General features: G+C 43.3%; 1 protein-coding gene across 2 annotated transcripts; it reads right to left on the bottom strand.

Annotated features, from left to right (window-relative positions):
* On the bottom strand, positions 1 to 26,789 carry LOC109869406 (methylenetetrahydrofolate reductase). 2 transcript variants are annotated; one of them, XM_020459530.2, is made up of 12 exons: positions 26,501 to 26,789; positions 17,927 to 18,178; positions 16,638 to 16,876; positions 12,604 to 12,714; positions 12,161 to 12,354; positions 11,255 to 11,505; positions 2,465 to 2,599; positions 2,033 to 2,213; positions 1,691 to 1,873; positions 1,128 to 1,229; positions 911 to 1,030; positions 1 to 465 (listed from the first exon to the last, which is right to left on the bottom strand). In XM_020459530.2, the coding sequence occupies exons 2-12, from the start codon at positions 18,175 to 18,177 to the stop codon at positions 202 to 204; spliced, it is 2,031 nt and encodes a 676-aa protein (XP_020315119.1). In that variant the 5' UTR covers position 18,178; positions 26,501 to 26,789; the 3' UTR covers positions 1 to 201. The 2 variants fall into 2 exon arrangements, with proteins under 2 accessions (XP_020315119.1, XP_020315118.1); XM_020459529.2 differs by having other exon boundaries at positions 17,927 to 18,181.

Raw genomic sequence — 26,789 nt, forward strand, 5'->3', positions numbered from 1 at the left:
AAGTGTGATTGACTTGGAGTTACATTGTGTTGTTTAAGTGTTCCCTTTATTTTTTTGAGCAGTGTATATATGTTCAGTATATATACTGTATAGTATAATACTCCAGTTAAGTACTTTGTGGTGTTAGTTTTTAGTGAAAAGTTCTCGATCGCAGCACCGGGGAGAAAATGTAAAAAAGTCAGTCAGTGGCTGTCCCCACTGTTACTTTGGCGATTGATCTTCCACGGGTGACTCCTCGGCAGGCTGTTCTACAGGTTGCTCCGTGGGTTGCTCATCCGGGGGGTTGTCAAGCAGCTCAAACATGTCGTCGATGACCTGCCACAGGCAGTTGTCCAATGGGAAGTCGTTGTCCACCAGGTTGACTAGGAAGTAGTTGTCGTGGATGTACTTGATGATCATGCGTGATGGCGACTCGTCCTCATACAGCTTGGCCCACTGCTCAATCCACAGGGCAAAGGCCTCGTCCTATTAAAAGAAGGCGAAAACAATTAACTCTACGCATTTCTGAAAGGTGGAATTTCAAGTGTTTCGACATCGATTTAGCTTTACAGCTCTGATAAAACTTTATCAGGAAGCTTTATAAATTCCACACAAAATAATGACTTTGAAAAGGATTACTTTAAAAGGCCTCACGGGAGGTTTTTGTGACTTTCCAAACGCTCCAGCTCAGAGAGACGATGTAGAGGGTTAAAAATTCCATACTCAACTAAAATCTCAGAAAATGTTCATAGAGAACCAATGACAAGCATTTCACAAACTCATCCGAGTCAAGGGAACATTCCAGAACCAACCCCTAGCACACTCCGTCATTCCTTCTGAGAGATGGTTTCACCTCCTTGCTTACAAGTGCATAGAGAGTAATGTTCCTGGAAGGGGCCAGTAGGTTAATGAGATGACCTTTGACCTTTACCTTCCAGTACATGAAGCTGACTGGATCCACCACCGTGGGCTGGACAATCTCCCTGCCGGGGAAGATGCCCCACGTCACAGCGTTGGGTTGCATGTCATGGGCGTTCGTCGTATTCTGACCCTGTAAATGGAAACAATCGACCAGTAGATCAATCCAACAATCCATTTAATTCACAATACAGGTGTAAATGAAGGCTAATATATGTAGATGAACTTACATGAACATTGACAATGTGGTAGTTAACGCGAGGTTCGTACTTCTTCAGCACTTTGAGGAGAACGGTGACGTTTTCACTCGAGGTGAAAAATTCCAGATAGGCCTGTTGAATTTGCAAACGTCGCACAGCATTAGGTTCATGTCATTACATGATTAGTATGCGTGTAATACAATAACTAAGTTTGAGAAACCTTTAATTTATTCACTCTTCCTCATTTCTAGGAAAGATTGTGAATCACCCTACTCTCAACATCGTAACAAGAGAGAAAAGGGGACAGCCTTCATTTTCCTAAACAGTTATTTTACCTTATTTTAATACTTGATAATTTGAATGACTTTATGGGTGTTTAAATTGTGTTATAAATTCAAATGTTTAAATCTCCCCTCCCTTTGGTAGGCCTACCTTCTTTCTACAATTATTTTGGTAAAACTTTACTTTAAGCCTGCAGGTACAGCATGATGATTTATAACTTGTTATAAAGTATGTATGTATGAGCCTTTATCATGTTATATAATCTTATAATTGGTAATCCCCAAAACCAAACCACGGAGGCCTAACTTCACCTTCTGGAAGACGTAGCCCCCCGGTGGGCCCCAGCCCACGATGGGGTCGTCGGAGGGCTTGCCATTGATGGTGGGCTGGGAGTTGATGGTGAGGACCCCCCGGCGGTTCACCTTGTCGAGCTCGTCCATCATTAAGTTGGTCTCCGGAGCCAGCGGCTCGTCGTTCCATGGCAGACACATCACCTAGGAGATAACAGCCGATCATTGATGTCAGTTGAGCAAAGCGGAAATCAAGGGTTTAGGTTGTAGTCATAATGGGCACGTAGGTCGAATTCATGAAGCTCCAAACGGAAGAAAGCTGACTGAAATATTTGAAGTGAAGTGTCCAGGGCCAGGCGTCACCTTGTGTCCGGCGCAGTTGGGCTGGGCCTTAATGTAGCTGGTGAAAACCTTGTAGACACTCTGCTCACTGGTCAGCTCCTCGCCCCACATCTTCAGCAGGGCGTCCTTGGACGATTTACTCTTCAGGTAGAACAGGTAGTAATCGTTGAGTTCGCCAAAGGCTGGAGATGACGAGTTGCCCCTGAAATAACACAGAGCCAAGCTGATAAGTCCTGGGAACATTGTCTTTTCACTGATTACACAGTAATTATTCACATGGAAAAGTCACAGAATAGGTTGAGATAACAAACGTACTGTATATCATGTATTCCCTTAACTATTAGACCAATGACAGCTACAAACACATTGGAAATGTAACCATGTCTAACCACAAACAAGCCAAGGTGCAAGGTGATTTCTCTAGAGCTTTTGTCCAGTGTATGGCTTGCTCACCATCGTCCGTTGGGGAAGTCGTCCCAGTCCTGTGTTCTGTATATGTAGCTCTTGGGTCTGGAGGCCCAGAAGATGGGCCGCACGTCCTCCACTTTGCGTTTGGGGTGAGCACTCACCGCCCAGGGGAGTGGACGCCTGGCAACCCAAGAAGACAACCAGAAGGCATCAATACTAGTAGAAAAGGGTGCGACAGCAGCTATTCCATTCTAATACATAGACAGTTACATTTCATGTGAAGTGGTTTGTTTGATTTTATTAAGCTCTCCAGGACAGAGTGTGCATGTACCAATCAAATTGAATCTGATTATTGTGCAATAGACAATTAAACCTTACACAGTATACCCATTTGGTTCTCTTTCAAATACTTGTTTTGATGTACCACATATACAGTGCCTTGCGAAAGTATTCGGCCCCCTTGAACTTTGCGACCTTTTGCCACATTTCAGGCTTCAAACATAAAGATATAAAACTGTATATTTTTGTGAAGAATCAACAACAAGTGGGACACAATCATCAAGTGGAACGACATTTATTGGATATTTCAAACTTTTTTAACAAATCAAAAACTGAAAAATTGGGCGTGCAAAATTATTCAGCCCCCTTAAGTTAATACTTTGTAGCGCCACCTTTTGCTGCGATTACAGCTGTAAGTCACTTGGGGTATGTCTCTATCAGTTTTGCACATCGAGAGACTGAAATTTTTTCCCATTCCTCCTTGCAAAACAGCTCGAGCTCAGTGAGGTTGGATGGAGAGCATTTGTGAACAGCAGTTTTCAGTTCTTTCCACAGATTCTCGATTGGATTCAGGTCTGGACTTTGACTTGGCCATTCTAACACCTGGATATGTTTATTTTTTAACCATTCCATTGTAGATTTTGCTTTATGTTTTGGATCATTGTCTTGTTGGAAGACAAATCTCCGTCCCAGTCTCAGGTCTTTTGCAGACTCCATCAGGTTTTCTTCCAGAATGGTCCTGTATTTGGCTCCATCCATCTTCCCATCAATTTTAACCATCTTCCCTGTCCCTGCTGAAGAAAAGCAGGCCCAAACCATGATGCTGCCACCACCATGTTTGACAGTGGGGATGGGGTGTTGTGTTGCTTTTACGCCAAACATAACGTTTTGCATTGTTGCCAAAAAGTTCAAGCACCTTCTTCCACATGTTTGGTGTGTCTCCCAGGTGGCTTGTGGCAAACTTTAAACAACACTTTTTATGGATATCTTTAAGAAATGGCTTTCTTCTTGCCACTCTTCCATAAAGGCCAGATTTGTGCAATATACGACTGATTGTTGTCCTATGGACAGAGTCTCCCACCTCAGCTGTAGATCTCTGCAGTTCATCCAGAGTGATCATGGGCCTCTTGGCTGCATCTCTGATCAGTCTTCTCCTTGTATGAGCTGAAAGTTTAGAGGGACGGCCAGGTCTTGGTAGATTTGCAGTGGTCTGATACTCCTTCCATTTCAATATTATCGCTTGCACAGTGCTCCTTGGGATGTTTAAAGCTTGGGAAATCTTTTTGTATCCAAATCCGGCTTTAAACTTCTTCACAACAGTATCTCGGACCTGCCTGGTGTGTTCCTTGTTCTTCATGATGCTCTCTGCGCTTTTAACGGACCTCTGAGACTATCACAGTGCAGGTGCATTTATACGGAGACTTGATTACACACAGGTGGATTGTATTTATCATCATTAGTCATTTAGGTCAACATTGGATCATTCAGAGATCCTCACTGAACTTCTGGAGAGAGTTTGCTGCACTGAAAGTAAAGGGGCTGAATAATTTTGCACGCCAAATTCTTCCGTTTTTGATTTGTTAAAAAAGTTTGAAATATCCAATAAATGTTGTTCCACTTCATGATTGTGTCCCACTTGTTGTTGATTCTTCACAAAAAAATACAGTTTTATATCTTTATGTTTGAAGCCTGAAATGTGGCAAAAGGTCGCAAAGTTCAAGGGGGCCGAATACTTTCGCAAGGCACTGTAATATCAAAAGTATCTGTTGGAGACAGACCGGTATAGTGATGAATGAGGTGAAAAGGAGCCACTCTGCCCTCTGGTTATTCTCGCTTCTCTGCCTCACAAAGAGCAATAGTACTCTAGCTTTCCTCATATCAACTGGATACCCGTTTTCCTGCTTAACTGCTCACAAGTGAACCATGAAGGACATCGCTGCCGTGCAAAAGGTCTTCAGACCCCCTCGAGAGGTTGAGTACTAAGGTTTTATTTTTGTATCGAAATTCCTTATCTACTTCTCAGTCTCTGTTGCTTCACGGCTAGCTTGAGACTCGGTTAGGCTAACATGGCTAGCTCACTGAGAGGCAAGCTATCCGCACTAGCATACCCTACCTGCACCGTGGTAGCATTGTCATCTCACTTCTCTCGTGTAGTTTAACCTACGTTCACCTGTTCTGTTAACTACACCGACCAGCTCAGCCTCATGGCGCCCTTGTTTACGGGAGCACTCTATCCGAAAGTTAACTCTGCCACCACGTGGTTTCCTTCAGTCAGCACTGAGCTAGCCATGGCGTACCATGAGGTAGCTGCTAGCTAGCTAACGTCCCACCCCTTCACCATGGGATAGCTGCTAGCTAGCTAACGCCCAACTAGCCTCACGGCTATAGGGTTCTACGAAGCTCATTATTGCTAGCTATTAGTCACAAGGCTTCTAACTAGCTAGCTTCGTACGCAGTTTACAATTTGTCCCTATAACAGACGCTGCTCGGTCCCCCTAGCAAGCCTCATTCCTCACAATGTCCACTGCTACCCCGTCCAGGGACGAGCCTAGCACTCAAACCCCCGCATTCATGTGCCTGTAGGTCCATGATTGCAGGGAAAGATTCCCACCCTCTATGCATCTAATTGCTTGGGTAAGGGACATCCCCAAGAGGCGCTCGAGGACCCGGAGTTCTGCAAGCACTGCAGATGAGGGCTGGTCTGAAGAAGAGGCTTAAACATGCTTCGATCTCGATAGCCCCTCTTGCCTCCAAGCAAACAGCGACACCTTTAGGGTAGGCTCTCTGCAACCTCTCCCAGTTAGGGAGAGGTCACGGATAGCCTTGACTCTCTCCCGTCACTGTCTGATGATGTAGCAAGTTAGGGGACAACAAGGAAGAGGAGGAGAATAATCTCACGGATATCCACGAGATTGCTCAGGAGGTGTGGACTGACAACCCTGTTCTCTCCCCTTCTCAAGCCTGCAGGCCTCACGGCCCCGAGAGCAGTGGAGCTGCCTCTCTAGTGGAGTTTGGGATCCTTCATGTCTGCAAGCGGGCTGCGGCCAGACTCTGCATCGAGTGACCGTCTCCTACAGGGGCTCAGGGCGAGTCAAGGGACCTATACAATGGGAAGAGACTCCTGTCCCAAAGATTCTTGCCAGGTGTACCCCTAGCCTGGATATGCACAATATGGAGGAATTACAGACCTGAACCTCTGTGCCTCCCAAGGCTGTGATCGTACCATCAGCCTAGCGGTTGTAGAAGGAATGGCGCTTTGGCTGAGCTTATACTGCATCTTGGAAGCCCCAGTGTCACCCAAGGAGTTGCTTGGGCCCACTGTCGCCGCCATGCAGCAGAAGTGTGACATGCACAAGAAATAAGGCAAAGCCTTCAACTTTTGCTTGAACCGCAGACTAGGGCCCCGTGGCCGGCCGCTGGTTCCTGCATCTCGCCCCAGCATCACAGCTGGGAGGGGGCAACAAGCTGGCCTTGGGGGACTGAGGTCCCCAGTGACGCAGCAGCCTGCCAAGACTCAGGCTAGGCCATTGAACCAGGCGAAGCCTGTAGTAAAGCTGTCTTACGCTGCTTCCTAAGGGAGGTGAGGAGGGCCGGCCAAGATAGGGCCGTCGGCCCTCTGCCCTACCCTCGCTCTTCGGGTTTAACGTTTGATAGGGGAAGGAGTGGCATTGTTTTCACCACAGTGGAAAGGCAGGGCTTCATTGAGACAAAACCCTCATCTCTTTGAAGCATCTCAATTTAGGGACTGTGCTCACAAGAAAAAATGGTGCACAGATGTCTGTGATCATCTGAGACCAGCCACCCAGACAGCTGATGAAACTGTGGGTTTGCACATCCAAAGAATTTCTGCACAAATTGTCAGAAACAGTCTTAGGGAAGCTCATCTGCGTGCTCATTGTCCTCACCAGGTTCTTGTCCTGACTGCAGCTCGGCGTCGTAACCGACTTCAGTGGGCAAATGCTCACCTTCGATGACGACTGGCACGCTGGAGAAGTGTGCTCTTCAAGGATTAATCCCGGTTTCAACTGTACCGGGCAGATGGCACACAGCGTGTACAACATTGTGTGGGTGAGCGGTTTTCTGATGTCAACGTTGTGAACAGAGTGCCCCATGCTGGTGATGGGATTATGGTATGGGCAGGCATAAGCTACGGCTAATGAACACAATTGCATTTTAAATCGATGGCAATTTGAATGCACAGAGATACTGTGACAACCTCCAGAGGCCTATTGTCGTGGCATTCATCTGCCACCTCATGTTTCAGCATGATAATGCACGGCCCCATATCACAATGATCTGTACACAATTCCCGAAAGCTGAAAATGTCCCAGTTCTTCTATGGCCTACATACTCAGACATGTCACCCATTAAGCATGTTTGGGATGCTCTGGATTGACGTGTACGACAGATTTTGTTAGCAACGAATGCGGCAAAAGGTACAGTAAATGTAAAATACACATAAACAGTGTAATGTTTAGCCTGTTGAGACTCTAGGGGCAGTATGTTCATTTTTGGAAAAAAAACGTTCCCGTTTTAAAACGGGATATTTTGTCAGGACAAGATGCTAGAATATGCATATAATTGACAGCTTTGGATAGAAAACACTAACGTTTCCAAAACTGTAAAGATATTGTCTGTGAGTATAACAGAACTGATGTTGCAGGCGAAAGCCTGAGAAAAATCCATTCCGGAAGTGCCCCAGGTTTTGAAAGCGCTGCTTTCCAATGACTCCCCATTCAGCTGTGAATGTGCTATGAATCAGCTTACGCTTTCTACATATTCCCCAGCATTGTGACGTAGTTTTACGCATTTATGTTGAAGAATACCCGTAGGGGGCTACATTGTGCAAGAGGTCACATGATGCTCCCGAGGTAGCCATTATTCCAATCGCTTCTACTGAGAAACCAATTGTCCAGGTGGATATATTCTCGAATAGATATTTGAAAAACACCTTGAGGATTGATTCTAAACAACGTTTGCCATGTTTCTGTCGATATTATGGAGCTAATTTGGAATATTTTTCGGAGTTGTCGTGACCGCGATTTCTCAGCCAAACGCGAAGAACAAACGGAGCTATTTCGCCTACAAAAATAATCTTTGGGGAAAAAATGAACTTTGGCTATCTACCTAGGAGTCTCGTGAGTGAAAACATCCAAAGTTCATCAAAGGTAAACTATTTAATTTGATTGCTTTTCTGATTTGTGACAAGGTTGCCTGCTGCTGGCAAGGCATAATGCTATGCTAGGCTATCGATAAACTTACACAAATGCTTGTCTAGCTTTGGCTGTAAAGCATAATTTTGAAAATCTGAGATGACAGGGTGATTAACAAAAGGCTAAGCTGTGTTCCAATATATTTCACTTGTGATTTTCATGAATAGGAAGATTTTCTAGGAAGATTTATGTCCGTTGCGTTATGCTAATTAGTGTCAGATGATGACAACGGTCCCGTTCACGGGATGGGGTGTCACTAGAGGTTAAATTCAGTCGTGTCAGGTGAATCAAATGTATTTATAAAGCCTTTTTTATATCAGAAAGATGTCAAAGAGCTATACAGAACCTAGCCAATAACCCCAAACAGCAAGCAATGCAGATGAAGAACTGTTGTGTCCTCATATTTTGTGTAATAATTTCCCATAATCTCCAAACTTTCCCCTTGTAATTGCTACCATGGTCATGCATTCCATATCTCTATAAGAAACATTCATTTAGCCCTATCCACATAGGCCAATTCCAACGAGTGAAGGGTTAATGACCTTTATTTTATTTATTTAACCAGATAGGCTAGTTGAGAACAAGTTCTCATTTACAACTACGACCTGGCCAAGATAAAGCAAAGCAGTTCAACACATACAACAACAGAGTTACACATGGAATAAACAAACAGTCAATAATACAGTAGAAAAGGTCTATACACAGTGTGTGCAAATGAGGTAGGATAAGGGAGGCAAGGCAATAAATAGGACATGGGGGAAAAGTAAATACAATATAGCAATTAAGCACTAGAATGGTAGATGTGCAGAAGATGAATGTGCAAGTAGAGATACTGGAGTGCAAAGGAGCAAGAAATAAATACATACAGTATGGGGATGAGGGAGTTGGATGGGCTATTTACAGATGGGCTATGTACAGGTGCAGTGATCTGTGAGCGGCTCTGACAGCTGGTGCTTAAAGCTAGTGAGGGAGATATGAGTCTCCAGCTTCAGTGATTTTTGCAATTCGTTCCAGTCATTGGCAGCAGAGAAATGGAAGGAAAGGCGGCCAAAGGAGGAATAGGCTCTGGGGGTGACCAGTGAAATATAGTGCTGCTATGGTGACCAGCGAGCTGAGATAAGGTGGGGCTTTACCTAGCAGAGACTTATAGATAACCTGGAGTCAGTGGGTTTGGCGACGAGTATGAAGCGAGGGCCAGCCAACGAGAGTGTACAGGTCGCAGTGGTGGGTAGTATATGGGGCTTTGGTGACAAAACGAATGGCACTGTGATAGACTGCATCCAATTTGTTGAGTAGTGTTGGAGGTTATTTTGTAAATGACATCGCCGAAGTCTAGGATCGGTAGGATGGTCAGGTCAACTTTTTGATTTTGTGCGATTAAGCCTGGCTCACAGTCGTCATCCCAATTCATCCCAAAGATGTTCGATAGAGTTGAGGTCAGGGCTATGTGCAGGCCAGTCAAGTTCTTCCACACCTATCTCGACAAACCATTTCTGTACGGTCCTCACTTCGTGCACAGGGTCATTGTCATGCTGAAACAAGTCTAGATTAGTCTAGATTGTCATTGTATTCTGTAGCGTTAAGATTTCCCTTCACTGGAACTAAGGGGCCTAGCCCAAACCATGAAAAACAGCCCCAGCCCCAGCCCCATTGTTCCTCCTCCACCAAACTTTACAGCTGGCTTTATGCATTCGAGCAGGTAGCTTTCTACTGGCATCCACCAAACCCAGATTCTTCCGTCGGACTGCCAGATGGTGCAGTGTGATTCCTCACTCCAGAGAACATGTTTCCACTGTTCCAGAGAACAATGTCGGCTAGCTTTACACAACTCCAGCCGACGCTTGGCATTGAGCATGGTGATCTTAGGCTTGTGTGCGTCTGCTCGGCAATGGGAACACATTTCATGAAGCTCCCGATGAACAGTTCTTGTACTGATGTTGCTTCCAGAGGCAGTTTGGAACTCGGTAGTGAATGTTGCACTTTTTACCCGCTACGTGCTTCAGCACTTGGCAGACCCGCTCTGTGAGCTTGTGTTAGCTACCACTTCACGGCTGAGCTGTTGTTGCTCCTTGACGTTTCCACTTCACAATAACAGCACTTACAGTTGACCGGGGCAGCTCTAGCAGGGCAGAAATGTTATCAACTTACTTGTTGGCAAGGTGGCATCCTATGACAGTGCTACGTTGAAAATCCCTGAGCTCTTCAGTAAAGCCATTCTACTGCCAATGCTTTGATTTTATACACCTGTCAGCAACGGGTGTGGCTGAAATATCCAAATCCTTTTAATCATACTTTTGCATATATAGTGTATTTCATTGAACTGAGATTTTAAAAGCCACGTATTGGGCTTCACCTGGCTTTGTTATGAGGTTCTTCCCAATGGGTTGTTTCTGCACCTTCTTGGTGTGTACTCTCAGTAACGGGACCTCTGAGGGTTGGTGATGTTGGGCCTACCCTGGCTTCGGACAGCATGTTTTTTGCGATATGGGAGTTGGCCATATCCCCATATGTGATACATCGAAATTAGTACTTGAAAGAGAACTTAAGATTACTTGCGTAACCTGGTCCTCTGATAATATGAGTAAGACGTATCACCGCATTCCCCTGCTCGCAAGGGCGTGAGGAAGAGAAGCACGCTTGAGAATAAGCAGAGGGCGGGAGTGGCTCCTTTTAAAGAGCAACTGCCCCTAAAAAAACAACAGCTTATGGTCACGTCGGTGAGTCAGAAACATTTGATTATACTGTCAAAATTGACTAGTGTAAATAGGATAATTCTTGGCATAAAGTCTGTCTCGTCAAAAACAGAGTTTTATGACTGCATCACAAAGTTAATGAAGGTTGGTTTTGTTTCAATCCTGTCCATATGCCCACAGCTGGCAGTATAGGTGCACGTGACCCAAACGCAATGTGGTAAATTTGGGTCGACTTTGGAATCCCTATGGGGCTAGTTAGGGACCATCGGTAAATTCCACAATGTACATGGGACAAAATATAAAAATTCCTCCAAATTGACTTAAAAACGTCAAATCAATTACAAATTGTAGAATTTCATATACAAATATTGAAAGCATTTAATAACAAATCAGGAACTGCAGTCGTCCTTTAAGAAAAGGTGAGGGTCTCGCCTCATTCAAGTAGGCGATCCTAAACAAATTCCCATATGTGATACATCTCACTCATATTGTCAGAGAACCGGGATTACGGTAGTAGCTTTACATGTTATTATTCTTCAAATACTGTGTCAGCTAAATCAAGCAAGCAACCTGAAGTGTTTGAAAGAAAAAAACAATCCTATTTGGACCCAGGTATGGTGTGGTGGGTGGTCCGGGCTTAGACAACCAACCTGGGGTCCTCGATCCAGAGGCCCAGCTGCCGCAGAACCTCCATGGTGGCCACCTCGCGGTTCAGCGTGTAGAAGTGGAGGCCCGGCACATTGCCACTCTCCAGGAGCACGCGGCACATGCCCACGGTCTGCTCAATGCCGTAGTTGCGGATGGCTGCGTCGTTGTCCTTAATGGGCTCGATGACCCGCATGATCTCCTCAGGCACTTCCAGCTTGGACAACTTCACCAGCTGCCTTAGAGATTGGTAGCCCTGGAGGAAAGGAGGAATGATAAAACACAAAACAAAACATACAAATACTTTAGAAAATAATTTCAAATACTTTAGCTGTAATTGGTTGAGCTTGCCTGTTCAAATTAAGCAAACCCCGCCCACCAGGCACTCCAAACATATACTGCCCCTTATGGGAAAATGTCCCCTTGTCCGATGAATAATGTTTTGTTTTTGCACGGAACATACTTGGTCATTTGCTACAACATTGCTCGCTATCATCACATCCTAGAACATGCCATTCCAAGAAAGTGTTACAAAGTACGCAGCGCCTCCCTTTCAACCTTCGACAAATGTAGTCTTTGACCACACCACCCCACACACAAGTCCATGGCCCAGTTTAGGCCTATGTCCCAAACTTCCTGGTAGGGCTGAGACGATACCAGTAATGCAATATTTTTTCATGGCAAAAATGAAAACTATTTGGTCCTTTAAAAACCTGCTCTATTTAATAAAAAATATATATAAGTGTGCTACAGCTTGGAAAATAAACACGTGACTCTGGATAACAACATAATAATGTTCGTTTCCAACATTAAGGCTGTTCTCATAAAGAAGTCAAATCCGCCTAGAGTTTTGTTTCCTTGCCGCAATACTAACGAGTATCCCGATAATGGTATCATCCCGGCCTTAGTACCTGGATAGGGAAGATGCCTGGTAGGATGGGGCAGGTGATCCCTATGGCCCTGCAATCTCTGACAAACTTGAGGAAGGTGTCGGCCCGGAAGAAGAGCTGGGTGATGATGAAGTCTGCCCCGGCGTCCACTTTCTCCTTCAGGTGTCTCAGGTCCTCGTCGTAGCTGTCTGCCTCCGGGTGGCCAGTAGGGTAGCCTGCCACAATAAATGAGTTTTAATGTGCAGTGTGTGTGTACAGGTCACATTTTACCAACAACTTGAAGGACTAAATGTCTTTACGGGAGATAAAATGCTCACATCGTATAAATAGGTACAACAGCCTACTTTAAAGTCCTCCACAAATAACCTGATGAAAGGATATCATTAGTATAAAATGACAATATGCTGAAGCTGTGTAAAAAATTAAAATAAAAATTTAAGTAAGTAATTTTGCATCAATAATACCAGCCACACAGATGTCAAAGTAGTCATCAAACTCGCAGCGAATGTGTTTGACCAGGTCTGTGGCGTAGTTGAAGCCCCCTTCTTCCTCTTCCCAGTCAGCCCCTACGGGATCTATAAAGAGATCAGGAAAACATGGTGCTCAAAGGGAATTTGTCACAATAAGATGAAAGCTACACTTAAAAATATGAAAACGCAAGATGCAACAATTTGAAAGATTTTACTAAGTGACAGTTCAGTGAAATCATTCAAATAAATTCATTAGGCCCTAATCTATGATTTAACATGACTGGGAATACAGATATGCATCTGTTGGTCAAAAAAAGTGTATTTTTTTGGATTAGAAACCAGTCCATCTGGTGTGACCACCATTTGCCTCGTTATGGTATGGCTAAGGTAAGTGGGCGCCGACAGACATGGCAGCTCTGCTTCTAGCTCCTAAGCAACTTCGCAGTATTTCGTTTTTTGTGTGTTATTTCTTACATTATTTTTTTTACATTATTAGCCCAGAATGTTTGTGTTATTACATACAGCCAGAAATAACGTTTGAATATCAGAGTGGTGGTAACTCACCAGCATTACGACCAGAAATACAACTTTGCTGAATTGGATCCTTTGTTCATACCCCCCCGGGCAAGTAACGTTTCCCAGAGGCTGCTCCAAGACGTGGCCAGCGGAGAAGAAGTATTCGGAGTGGACTTCTAGTCCCACTCAAGAGGCGGGCACACCATCCACCGCTTCAGAGTATATTACTCGCTAATGTTCAGTCTCTAGACAATAAAGTAGAACGAGCTCAGGGCGAGGATCTCCTTCCAGAGACTTCAGGGACCGTAACAGCCAGCTGGGTTCTCAGTTCATTGCGCAGACAGGAATAAAGAACTCTCCGGGAAGAAGAAGGGCGGGGATGTATGTTTCATGATTAACCACTCATAGTGTGATTGTGATAACATACAGACACTCAAGTCCTTTTGCTCACCCGACCTTGTATACCTCAATCAAATTCCGACTGCATTTCCTCCCAAGAGAATTATCTTTGGTTAGTTAAAGCTGTGTATATTCCCCCTTAAGCCGATACTCCCGACAGCCCTCAAGGAACTACACTGGACTTTATGTAAACCACATATTCTGAGGCCGCATTTATTGTATCTGGGGATTTTAACAAAGCAAATTTGAAGAAAACACTACCGAAGTTCTATCAAACACATGGACTGTAGTACTTGCTTAGGAAAAACCCTAGAGATGCTCCTCCCTTCCTATAGGCAGAAACTCAAACAGGAAGTACCCGTGCTAAGGTCTATTTAACGCTGGTTTGACCAATTGGAATCAATGCTTTAAGATTATTTTGATCACGCGGACTGGGATATGTTCCAGGTAGCCTCAGAGAATAATATTGACATTTACACAGACACAGTGACTGAGTTTATAAGGAACTGTATAGAGGATGTTGCTCCCACGGTGTCTATTAAAACCTACCCAAACCAGAAACCAGTGCTGCCTTATATACATAGACATGGGAATCAATGGCCACTTTTATAATGTTTACAAACTGCTTTACTCATCTCATATGTATATACTGTATTCTACTCTATTTCAGTCAATGCCACTTTAGATGTGCGTTGTTGTGAATTGTTAGATACTACCGCATTGTTGGAGCTAGGAACACCAGCATTTCGCTACACCCGCAATTTAATCTGCTAAATATCATTCATCATCATGGTATCTCTGTGCATTCAAATTGCCATCGACAAAATCAATTGTGTCCGTAGCTTATGCCTACCCATACCATAACCCCACCGCCACCATGGGGCACTCTGTTCACAGCGGTGACATCAGCAAACCGCTCGCCCACACAACGCAATACACGCTGTCTGCCATCTGCCCGGTACAGTTGAAACCGGGATTCATCCGTGAAGAGCACACTTCTCCAGGGTGCCAGTGGCCATCAAAGGTGAGCATTTGCCCACTGAAGTCGGTTACGATGCTGAACTGCAGTCAGGTCAAGACCCTGGTGAATACGACAAGCTTCTCTGAGATTGTATAGAAATTCTTTGGTTGTGCAAACCCAGTTTCATCAGCTGTCCGGGTGGCTGGTCTCAGACGAACCTGCATGTGAAGAAGCCGGATGTGGAGGTCATGGGATGGAGTGGTTACACGTGGTCTGCGGTTGTGAGGCCAGTTGGACATACTGCCAAATTCTCTAAAACAACATTTATGGTAGAGAAATTAACATTAAATTCTCTGGCAACAGCTCTGGTGGACATTTCTGCAGTCAGCTTGCCAATTGCACACTCCCTCAAAACTTGAGACGTGACAAAACTGGCCTTTTATTGTCCCCCGCACAAGGTGCACCTGTGTAATGACTGTTGTTTAATCAGCTTCTTAAAATATGCCAAACCTGTCAGGTGGATAGATTATCTTGGAAAATGAGAAACACTCACTCACAGGGACTTAAACTAATTTGTGCAAAAAGTTTGAGCAAAATACGATTTTTGTGCAAACGGAACATTTCTGGGATCTTTTATTTCACCTCATAAAACATGGGATGAACACTTTACATGTTGCGTTTATATTTCTGCTCAGTATACACTACCGGTCAAAAGTTTTATTACACCTACTCATTCAAGGGTTTTTCATTTATTTGGACTATTTTCTACATTGTAGAATAATACTGAAGACGATGAAATAACACATATGGAATCACGTAGCAACCAAAAAAGTGTTAAACAAATCTAATTATATTTTTATATTTGAGATAATTCAAAGTAGCCAACCTTTACCTTAATGACAGCTTTGCACAGTCTTGCCTTCTTAAAAGTTCATTTGTGGAATTTCTTTCCCTCTTAATGCGTTTGAGCCAATCAGTTGTGTTGTGACAAGGTGGGGGGTATACAGAAGATAGCCATATTTGGTCAAAGAACAAGTTCATATTATGGCGAGAACAGCTCAAATTAGCAATGAGAAACGGCAGTCCATCATTACTTTAAGACATGTCAGTCGATGCGGAAAGTTTCAAGAACTTTGAAAGTTTCTTCAAGTGCAGTCGCAAAAACCATCAAGCGCGATGATGAAACTGGCGCTCATGAGGACCGACGCAGGAATGGAAGACCCAGAGTTACCTCTGCTGCAGAGGATAAGTTCATTAGACTTACCAGACTCAGAAATTGCAGCCCAAATAAATGCTTCAGAGTTCAAGTACACAGACACATCTCAACATCAACTGTTCAGAGGAGACTGTGTGAATAAGACCTTCATGGTCGAATTGCTGCAAAGAAACCACTACAGCATTCTGCAGCGATACGCCATCCCATCTGGTTTGGGCTTAGGGGGCCTATCATTTGAGATGGTTTGGGATGAGTCAGAACGCAAAGTGAAGGAAAAGCAGCCAACAAGTGCTCAGCATAGGTGAGAACTCCTTCAAGACTGTTGGAAAAGCATTCCAGGTGAATCTGGTTGAGAGAATGCCAAGAGTGTGCAAAGCTGTCATCAAGGCAAAGCGTGGCAATTTGAAGAATCTCAAATATATTTTGATTTGTGTAATGCTTTTTTGGTTACTACATATGTGTTATTTCATCATTTTGATGTTTTCACTATTATTCTACAATGTAGAAAATTATAAAAATAAAGAAAAACACTTGAAGTGTGTCCAAACTTGACGGGTAGTGTAGTTTCCATGCCCCTCTTGAAAAACGCTTCTTCTCAATGAGAGAAATCTGGATAAATAAGGGTTAAACTGAGACTCAGCGATATGATTTTACCACAAGCCACAATATGAACCAAAGCAATTGCAATGAGAGCGATGCAGGAGGCTGTAATTGTGAGCGATATGACATGGCCACGAGCAGCCATATGAACAAACATTTTTTAACAGGAATTCACTTCAAATATCAGGCAGACCCTCAGGCTATTGGAATACAATAGCCAAGCGCACACACAAACACTCCTACAATAGACTAACCTTAACCGTTAAGAGGAAAATATGAAAACTGCCCTTAGACCTGTGCCTATGTGCAACGTCACCCTACTCGATGTGGCCCTACCTCCTCTTAGAGCCATGATGTTCTTCAGGCCAAGGTGTTTGGCTTTGCTCAGGTATCCAGTGATCTTTTCTTTGGTCTGGTTGCAGCAGGTCAGGTGCAGGATGCTCTCCAAGCCACAGTAGTTGACCGCTGTGCTGGCAATCATCATAGAGGAGGTCTCCTTGTCCGAACCTGGGTCCCCCGCCGGATGCCAGGTAATATCTATGAACAGGGGCCCCCCAGAGCCCATGCGATCAAATCTGAATGGGAAAAATGGGAGAGAGAGCAGATGTGGTTAGTTAGTAGCTGCTTTTAGCAACTCTAGTATTTACACGTCCCTAGCGTTGCTGGGAATTGGCTGGCAAAAAAAATGAATAGTCCACCGGAAGTTCAATACATTTCCATTTCAAAATATTGGTCCTTATGCATGGGTGAATTTGAGAATTTAAAAAAACATGTAATTTAACATATAATTAAACAGATTTTCCAAACGTGGATCTGTTGTACATGCATGCAGCAGCTCCTCAGCTAGGTCAAATCCTCTCTGCTTACCTCATGTAAAAATAAAGGTCCCTCACAAGTCCTTGCTTTTTATGGCACACATTCATGATGTAAGTGTAGAGAAATTGGGTCTACAACAGACCCACGTTTGGAAAGTCTGTTTAATATATGTTCTATTAGATGTTTTTTTCGCAATTTCCCTCCTGCCTAAGGACCAATCCTACGGACAATCGGCAGAGTAAGTAAAAATTAAATTTTATTCTGGCAGACTATTCCGTTTTTTTTGCAAGCTAATTACACACTAGCGTTGCTAAAAGTAGTTACTTAGCAGTTTAGCGAGCAGATCCGACCCACTTGCTTCCAGCTGCACTACGAACAGACAGGCTTCCTGTGTAGATTAAGACAACGTGGAGCCAGCGCAAAATATGGCTCGGAAAACGTACCTCAATCCAGGAATGAGAAATACGTTGTACTCCAAAATTGCTCCATTAACCCAACTATTACAGAGAATATTGAACAACTGCTAGCTAACTATCAGTTATACATTCTTCTCGGTGTAACAGTTGGGATAATGGGACAATTCGCAGTACAATGCATTTCTCATCCCTGGATTGAGGTACATTTTCCAAGCCATTTCACACACTGGCGTCGCTGTGTCTTAATCTACACAGGAACCCTGTCCGTTCCTAGTGCAGCTGTAAGGAACCGGGTCAGATCTGCTAGCTAGTTAGCTGCTAATTTCAAACTCTGACCTCGTTGAGAGTTACTAGCTAGAACAAGCCAACAGCAAATGAGTTTCAGCTACAGACCTAGAGACGAGATTGACAGCCCCACTGGCAGTACGAGGGGGGAAGAACTCTAGGGAAAACCAGTGGTCGCCTGACTCTGTCCGCCTGCGCATCTTGTCCCGTAGCCTTTCCGTGCGGTCGGCAGCCAGCACAGGCGTCGAGGAGCGAGAGCTCTCCTTGGAACTCTCGCCGCCGCTGTTGCTCGTGCCACTTGAGTTGCTTTTGGTGCATGTTCGCCAGGTGTCGTCGACTCTCTGCACATTATTCACCATGCTGCTGCAGAATAAAAACAGTGTTTGACTCGCAAACTGTCCTGAGTGTGCTTAAACTGAAGCTCTCCCTATCACACACACACACAAATGGGCATTCCTGATGAAAATGTGAAAGACATGCTAGCCAGCATGCAACACTGCTTGCTTGCTAGCTAGCTAGCTGTTGAACATAATTTATATAGGTAAATTAGAGACAAGTGTTCAAGAATATATGATTTGCACATGTAAAATATGAATTGTACCTGTATAATCAGTTTTGTAGTGGCAAAAAATATTTGCAAACATGTAACTTATTTTGAGAATAAATGCTGATCTTAACTTTCTTTGACAATAAAGTTTCTACCATTGTTTCCTATGACTGAAAATAGCTGTTCTGATGTCCAGAAACTATCACTAACCCCGTTTGGATGAGGACTTCTACTTCAATGAGTCGGAGGCGAAAGACATCGATTATCCCGGACCAGGCCCAAATCCCAGACACTCGTAGAAGGAGCAAAAGAGGCTGGCATGTGGGCACCCCGGTGCGACTATGGCGGCGAAATAATAAAAATTGCTTCTACCCTCTGTTCTATTGGTGAATGTGAAATCGCTGGAGGCTAAACTGGACAAGCTCCAAATGAGACCATCCTATCAACAGGACATTAAGAACTGTAATATACTATGCTTCTCTGAGTCATGGCTGAAGAAGCACATGGATAATATACAGTTGAAGTCAGAAGTGTACATACACCTTAGCCAAATACATTTAAACTCAGTTCTTCACAATTCCTGACATTTAATCCTAGTAAATATTCCCTGTCTTAGGTCAGTTAGGATCACCACTTTATTTAAGAATGTGAAATTTCAGAATAATAGTAGAGAGAATTATTTATTTCAGCTTTTATTTCTTTCATCACATTCCCAGTGGGTCAGAAGTTTACATACACTCAATTAGTATTTGGTAGCATTGTCTTTAAATTGTTTCACTTGGGTCAAACGTTTTGGGTAGCCTTCCACAAGCTTCCCACAATAAGTTGGGTGAATTTTGGCCCATTTCAGCTGACAGAGCTGGTGTAACTGAGTCAGTTTTGTAGGCCTCCTTGCTCGCACACACTTTTCAGTTCTGCCCACAAATGTTCTATAGGATTGAGGTCAGGGCTTTGTGATGGCCACTCCAATACCTTGACTTTGTTGTCCTTAAGCCATTTTGCCACAACTTTGGAAGTATGCTTGGGGGTCATTGTCCATTTGGAAGACCCATTTGCAACCAAGCTTTAACTTCCTGACTGATGTCTTGAGATGTTGCTTCAATATATCCACATAATTTTCACTCCTCATGATGCCATCTATTTTGGGAAGTGCACCAGTCCCTCCTGCAGCAAAGCACCCCCAAACATGATGTTGCCACCCCCGTGCTTCAAGGTTGGGATAGTGTTCTTCGGCTTGAAAGCCTCTCCCTTTTTCCTCCAAACATAACGATGGTCATTATGGCCAAACAGTTCTATTTTTCTTTCATCAGACCAGAGGACATTTCTCCAAATAGTACGATCTTTGTCCCCATGTGCAGTTGCAAACCGTAGTCTGGCTTTTTTATGGAGGTTTTGGAGCAGTGGCTTCTTCCTTGCTGAGCGGCCTATCAGGTTAGGACTCGTTTTACTGTGGATATAGATACTTTTGTTTCCTCCAGCATCTTCACAAGGTCCTTTGCTGTTGTTCTGGGATTGATTTGCACTTTTTGCACCAAAGTAGGTTAATCTCTAGGAGACAGAACGTGTCTCCTTCCTGAGCGGTATGGTGGGTTCGTGGTCCCATGGTGTTTATATTTGCGTACTATTGTTTGTACAGATGAACGTGGTACCTTCAGGCATTTGGAAATCGCTCCCAAGGATGAACCAGACTTGTGGAGGTCTACAATCTTAGCTGATTTCTTTTTATTTTCCCATGATGTCCAGCAAAGAAGCACTGAGTTTGAATGTAGGCCTTGAAATACATCCACAGGTACACCTCCAATTGACTCAAATTATGTCAATTAGCCTATCAGACGCTTCTAAAGCCATGACATAATTTTCTGGAATTTTCCAAGCTGTTTAAAGGCACAGTCAACTTAGTGTATGTAAACTTCTGACCCACTGGAATTGTGATACAGTGAATTATAAGTGAAATAATCTGTCTGTTAACAATTGTTGGAAAAATGACTTGTGTCATGCACAAACTAGATGTTCTAACTGACTTGCCAAAACTAGTTTGTTAATAAGAAATTTGTGGAGTGGTTGATAAACGAGTTTTAATGACACCACCCTAAGTGTATGTAAACTTACAGCTTCACCTGTAAATCTAGCTGTTTTTTTTTATGCATTAGCAGGACAGAATGTAAGAGAATAGTAAGAGGTGGTGGTCTCTTAACAGCTGGTGAACAATCTCTAATATTAAGGAAGTCTCAAGGTCCTGCTTGCCTGAGTTAGAATACCTTATGATAAACTGTAGACCATACTATTTAATAATTTAGTTTCTGTATTTTCCTAGCTGTCTATTTACCACCGCAAACCAATGCTGCCACTAAGACAGCACTCAACGAGCTGTATAGGGCCATAAGCGAAAAAGAAAATGCTCATCCAGAGGAAGTGCACCTGGTGGCCGGAGATTTTAATGCAGCATTCCACCTGTGTAACTAGAGTAGAAAAATCTCTAGATCACCTTTACGCAACACAAAGCTCTCCCCTGCCCTCCATTTGGCAAATCGGACCATAACTCTATCGTCCTTATTCCTGCTTACAAGCAAAAACTCAAAACAGGAAGTACCAGTGACATGCTCAATACGGAAGTGGTCAGATGAAGCGGATGCCAAGACATAGGACTGTTTTGCTAGCGCAGACTGGAATATGTTCTGGGATTCATCCAACAGAAATAAGGAGTCTACCACATCAGTCACCAGCTTCATTAATAAGTGCATCGATGACGTTGTCCCCATAGTGAACATATTTTTATTTTATTTTTTATTTTTATTTTACCTTTATTTAACCAGGTAGGCAAGTTGAGAACAAGTTCTCATTTACAATTGCGACCTGGCCAAGATAAAGCAAAGCAGTTCGACAGATAAAACGACACAGAGTTACACATGGAGTAAAAACAAACATACAGTCAATAATGCAGTATAAACAAGTCTATATACAATGTGAGCAAATGAGGTGAGAAGGGAGGTAAAGGCAAAAAAGGCCATGATGGCAAAGTAAGTACAATATAGCGAGTAAAATACTGGAATGGTAGTTTTGCAATGGAAGAATGTGCAAAGTAGAAATAAAAAATAAAGGGGTGCAAAGCAGCAAAATAAATAAATATGTACATATCCCAACCAGAAGCCATGGATTACAGGCAACATCCGAGTTAAAAGTTAGAGCTGCCGCTTTTAAGGAGCAGGACACTATCCGGACATTTATAAGAAATCCCACTACGCCCTCCGATGAACCATCAAAGAGGCAAAGAGTAAAAACAGGACTATGATCGAAACTTGTTCAACAGTCACAAGGCTGCAGGGCCAGATGGATTACCGGGACGCATTCTGACCCATTCTGGAATACCCACATGTTTCAAGCAAACCACCATAGTCCTTGTGCCTAAGAAAGCCAAGGTAACCTGTCTAAATTACTACCACCCCATAGAACTCACATCTGTACCCATGAAATGATTTGAAAGTATGGTCATGGCTCACATCAACACCATCATCCCAGAAACACTTTCCCAACTGGACAAAAGGAACACCTACGTGAGAATACTGTTCATTGACTATAGCTCCGTGTTCAACACCATAGTGCCATCCAAGCTCCTCACTAAGCTTAGGACTCCTCCCTCTGCAACTGGGTCCTTGACATCCTGACGGCCACCCCCAGGTAGTGAGGGTAGGCAACAACACATCTGCCACGCTGACCCTCAACACAAGAGCCCCTCAGGAGTGCGTGCTCAGTCCCCTCCTGTACTCCCTACCACGACTGTGTGGCCATGCACAACTCCAACGCCATCATTAAAGTTTGGCGACAAAACAACGGTGGCAGGCCTGATCACCGACGATGATGACAGCCTATTAGGGATCAGATCAGAAACATCTCCCTCAGCATGGGCAAGACAAAAGGTGCTTATCATGGACTACAGGAAATGGAGGGCCGAACATGCCCTCATTCACTTTGACAGGGCTGTAGTAGAGCAGGTCAAGAGCTTCATGCTCCTTGGTGTATACATCACTAAGGAACTATTATGATCTAAACACCAACACAGTTGACAATGCCCCTACCCCCTCAGGAGGCTGAAAATATTTGGCATGGGCCCTATTATCCTCAAAAAGTTCTACAGCTGCACCATTGAGAGCATCTTGACTGGCTGCATCACCTCTTGGTATAGCAACTGCTCGGCATTCGACCGCAAAGCATTATGGAGGGTAGTGCGTCCGCCCAGTACATCACTGGGGCCATACTCCCTGCCATCCAGGAGCTCTATACCAGGCGGTGTCAGACAAAGGCCCTAAAAATATTCAAAGACTCAAACCACCAAGCACAAATGCAATGATATACATTTTATTGGCTTGCTGTATGAGCTGCTTTTCCTGAAAATGTCTGACATAGCTAGCTAGTTGTTGTTGTAGTGCAATTTCCATTAAATGTTACAGCCCCAACATGATCATGTTGCATCTGCAGACCAGCAAGGAGGAGAAAAGCCTGCTTGCGTGAGATAGCTAGCTAGTTTATGTTGTTCAAGCTATAATATTAGATCACATTTACAGGAAATGCAGCTCAAATAGCAAGCCAATTACAATGATAGACATTTTTTGGGTTTGACATTGACATCTAGGTATCTAATCTTTTTTTTAAATAGCTGTAGCAGTTTGCTCTCGTCTCGTCTAGGCACTGCAACAGCCAAATTGAAGCAACTACACATCTAATCTTTCCCATCCCCTCATCTTGATTCTACAGGGAGCTAGCCTTTTCTCTTCAAAACATCACTAGCAAGCTAGCTAATGTTAGCCAACTTGAGCATAGATCTCAGCTTGCTAACTAGCAAAGCCAACAAACTGACTACACACCAAATATACACAGAGCAAACAATCATTTCCTAAATTAATGTTAGTCTCAACCATTTGAAAAGTACATAGCTAGACCTATTGCTCTGTTACACAATGTAAGAACCACTAGATACAGGCTAGCCAGAACACTCTAATGATAGCTAGCTAACCAGCCATGTTATTTCGATTGAGAAGAGGCCATGCCTTTCTGTAGCTTTCAAATTCTGTTAATATCATTTAGTAATTTTAACACATTTTATCCATATTAGCACAGTGGAAAACGTGCTTCCAGACCGGAACCCTGGCACCATGTTTGAAAGCAAGTTCCAGAATGACAACACCTCACCTTATTGGTCAGAAGAATATGCCCGCCTGACTAAAATAATTCCCTACAAACCTCACTACTCCCATCATCCCCATCCAAAATACCACATAATCCCCATTCCATCCAACCTCTGACCCTATAAAACAACCTGTCCCTTTCTACATCATACATTTCACAAAATAATAATACATGATCATCCTCTACCATTCAGCCATTACACATTCCAGTACCATGTTTCACTACCAATTTTAGAGGAATTGAATCCCATATGCCCTAATCTCATCCTGCACAACATAACTTCCTCCCTTCTATTCCCATTTTATGACACTATATCCTGTACAGATTTCCTTGTACTATAGGAATGCCCTTACTACTTTTATCCCATTGTCTCTGCCAGCAATCTAACCCATTTTTCCAAATCAATGTTTTATTTTCCCCTCTACCTCTACCCTCTATATCCACAATATTATTTTCAGTTTTTTTTGCTGTTATATCTACTATATAATTTCCTTAAAATGTATTTGCCAGAATCCAACAGAATTTAATTGTAATACCATTTATTTGTAAGCCCAACAGCATCATTCTTTTTTTTGTATTTTACCCCTTTTTCTCCCCAATTTCATGGTATCCAATTGTTTTTTAGTAGCTACTATCTTGTCTCTGCAACTCCCATACGGGCTCGGGAGAGACAAAGGTTGAAAGTCATGCGTCCTCCGATACACAAGCCGCACTGCTTCTTAACACAGCGCGCTTCCAACCCGGAAGCCAGCCACACCAATGTGTCAGAGGAAACACTGTGCACCTGGCAGCCTTGGTGCACTGCACCCGGCCCACCACAGGAGTCGCTGGCCTACCGGCCAAACCCTCCCTTACCCAGACGACGCTAGAGGCCAATTGTGCGTCGCCCCACGGACCTCCCGGTCGCGGCCGGTTACGACAGGGCCTGGGCGCGAACCCAGAGTCTCTGGTGGCACAGCTGGCGCTGCAGTACAGCAGCCTTAACCACGCATTATTTTTTTTACCATAAATCCATAAATCCTCCCGTTCTGACTTCCCAGATATTAAACTACAGGAACTGACGCAGAGTCCGAACATATTACTACTCTTCTTGGTTGTTAGCAAACAATATGTGGAAAGATACACAGATAACTTAAGGACCATTATTTTACTGCTCCAATAGCACCTTGCATTTTCTATTAGACAAGGAATATTTCTTCCTCTTATCCAAATGGCACCAGCATCTGTATATACCCTGTCCGATATTCCCGAAGATATCATCAATCATCCACGTGAATAAGATAGGACTAATAGCACTACCCTGTGGAGTTCCATTTTCCACCTCAAATTCTCTTGATAACTCCGATCCCATCCTGACCTGGAAGGTTCAGTCAAACAAGAAATCCATAATCCAGTTGTACATTCCCCCACTAATACCCTTTCCATTCAATTTCATCAGTAGACCTTCCCATAACATTGTATAATATGCTTTTTCAATGTAAAAATACACCATTGATATCACTTCCTTCCTTGCCAAAGCTTTGGTCAACTCAGTACTAACTGTAACCAATGCATTAAGTGTAGTTCTTCCTTTTCTGAATCCACTCTGGTATAGACGTCGAACCTTTTGTTCCAGAAAATACAACAATCTGCCTACAACTTTTCCATTAATTGAAATAGAGAACTTACATCAAATCTGCTGCTTGCTTATTTTATTTTTTTACAACTACAAAACTTTCGCCACAGGTTAGTTGCTAAATTAGTGCCAAAACAGATTTGACATCGGCAAATGTACTTTTGATTCAGCCCATACTCTACACAGACCGGTCAGCATTACCAATCTGCAGTAGGCCTATATGCAAATAGACCATTGCCATATATGGATCTGTGCCCTTTACTTTGAACTTACAACTGTGGTTCTTAGTAGGATGTGCATGTTTTTGAGATCAAAACAAGAGCAGCATGTAGCCACGTGTGCACATTTTATTCATATTCTTTGCTAGTGAGTTATTAGCCCAGTTATAGATCATTTGTAGTCATTAATAGGAGAGTGGTTGCTTCCTTCAAGACCACAACACGTGTACATTTCTAGACATCTTTAGTAAGCCAGTCAAGTAAAGAGCTTTTGCCTTAAAGGGGCAGTGTTGAATTTTGAGACAGGCTTGAATAAGCTAAGTAGCTAATAGCCTGAGGCTAGCACAATTTGTCTGATTCTCTGTAATTGTATTGGAATAATAATGCATTAAATTTTGTAAAGTGGCTTCTTGAATCAAACATCCTTTTCAGTCACCTCCTTGCCTGAAGGACAAGTGGATAAACAAGTTACTGTTAAACACTGCATGTTTTTTTTTCTTCAAATGTCTTATGGAATGTAGACCTACATCGAACGCCACACATTGACTGCTACTGTAGGCTGAATGATTGATTTACATATTAAGCGATTTACATATTAAAATGTTATGGGATGCATTTTCAACATTGTTCTTTTATGTTAGGCCTACATTATGATCAAATAGCCACATTAGCCTACTTGGCCACTGTTAAAGCTCAATTAAAGCGGGTACAGCCTCTGCGCTCACAGTTAACGCGCGCTGGAAGTTTTACAGAATTCACACAAGGTTCAAGTTTGTGCTCAGCAGATCTGAAAATTGCTTAACGTTACTGCCGAAAAAAAATGTGGGACCATTGCTTGAAAGTGTTGTTGCATTTATTCTCAAAAGAAGTTAAATGTTTGCTAATATTTTGCCACTACAAAACTGATTATATAAGTGCAACTCATATTTTACATGTGCAAATCATACTTTACATGCTTGTACACTTAACGTTATGTCTCTAATTTACCTTAATAAGAACTATCTTGCTAGTGAACCACTGAACAGGATAAACAAATCAGCTACAAAGAGAAGGTTGGTTTGCTATACTGGGCAAAAATGCAAACAAAAAATACAGAGAACGCATAGCTACCGTTAGCCTACCTGTTTCTCTCAATTATTATAGTCTATGTAGCTATTCCCCCAGGTTCGCCTCCACTATGTGAGTAGCTACAACGTGGAACTGCTTATTTATGTCCGTTCCGTCCCCAGAATGAATTTTTCAACAGTAATGCCAAATATTTTTCAGTGAGATCTACTATTGGCTCCTTGATTTGTCGCTGGATTACGTTTAGCCGTTTCCGCGACGACGTAACATCACCAATATGCCTTGCTGCGGTCCACGGCATAGCGTTTTCTCCCCTCTCCCGCCGCACACACCACCGGAATGTGC

The sequence above is a fragment of the Oncorhynchus kisutch genome, linkage group LG24 (genome assembly GCF_002021735.2).
Source record: "Oncorhynchus kisutch isolate 150728-3 linkage group LG24, Okis_V2, whole genome shotgun sequence".
Taxonomy (NCBI): domain Eukaryota; kingdom Metazoa; phylum Chordata; class Actinopteri; order Salmoniformes; family Salmonidae; genus Oncorhynchus; species Oncorhynchus kisutch.

Coding starts and splice junctions, on each gene's coding strand:
- LOC109869406 (XM_020459530.2), bottom strand. CDS start 18,177: ATGGTGAATAATGTGCAGAGAGTCGACGACACCTGGCGAACATGCACC. Junction 16,877..17,926: donor GCTGTCAATCTCGTCTCTAG/GTCTGTAGCTGA, acceptor TTTCCCATTCAG/ATTTGATCGCATGGGCTCTG. Junction 11,506..12,160: donor CAGGCATCTTCCCTATCCAG/GTACTAAGGCCG, acceptor CCTTTCCTCCAG/GGCTACCAATCTCTAAGGCA.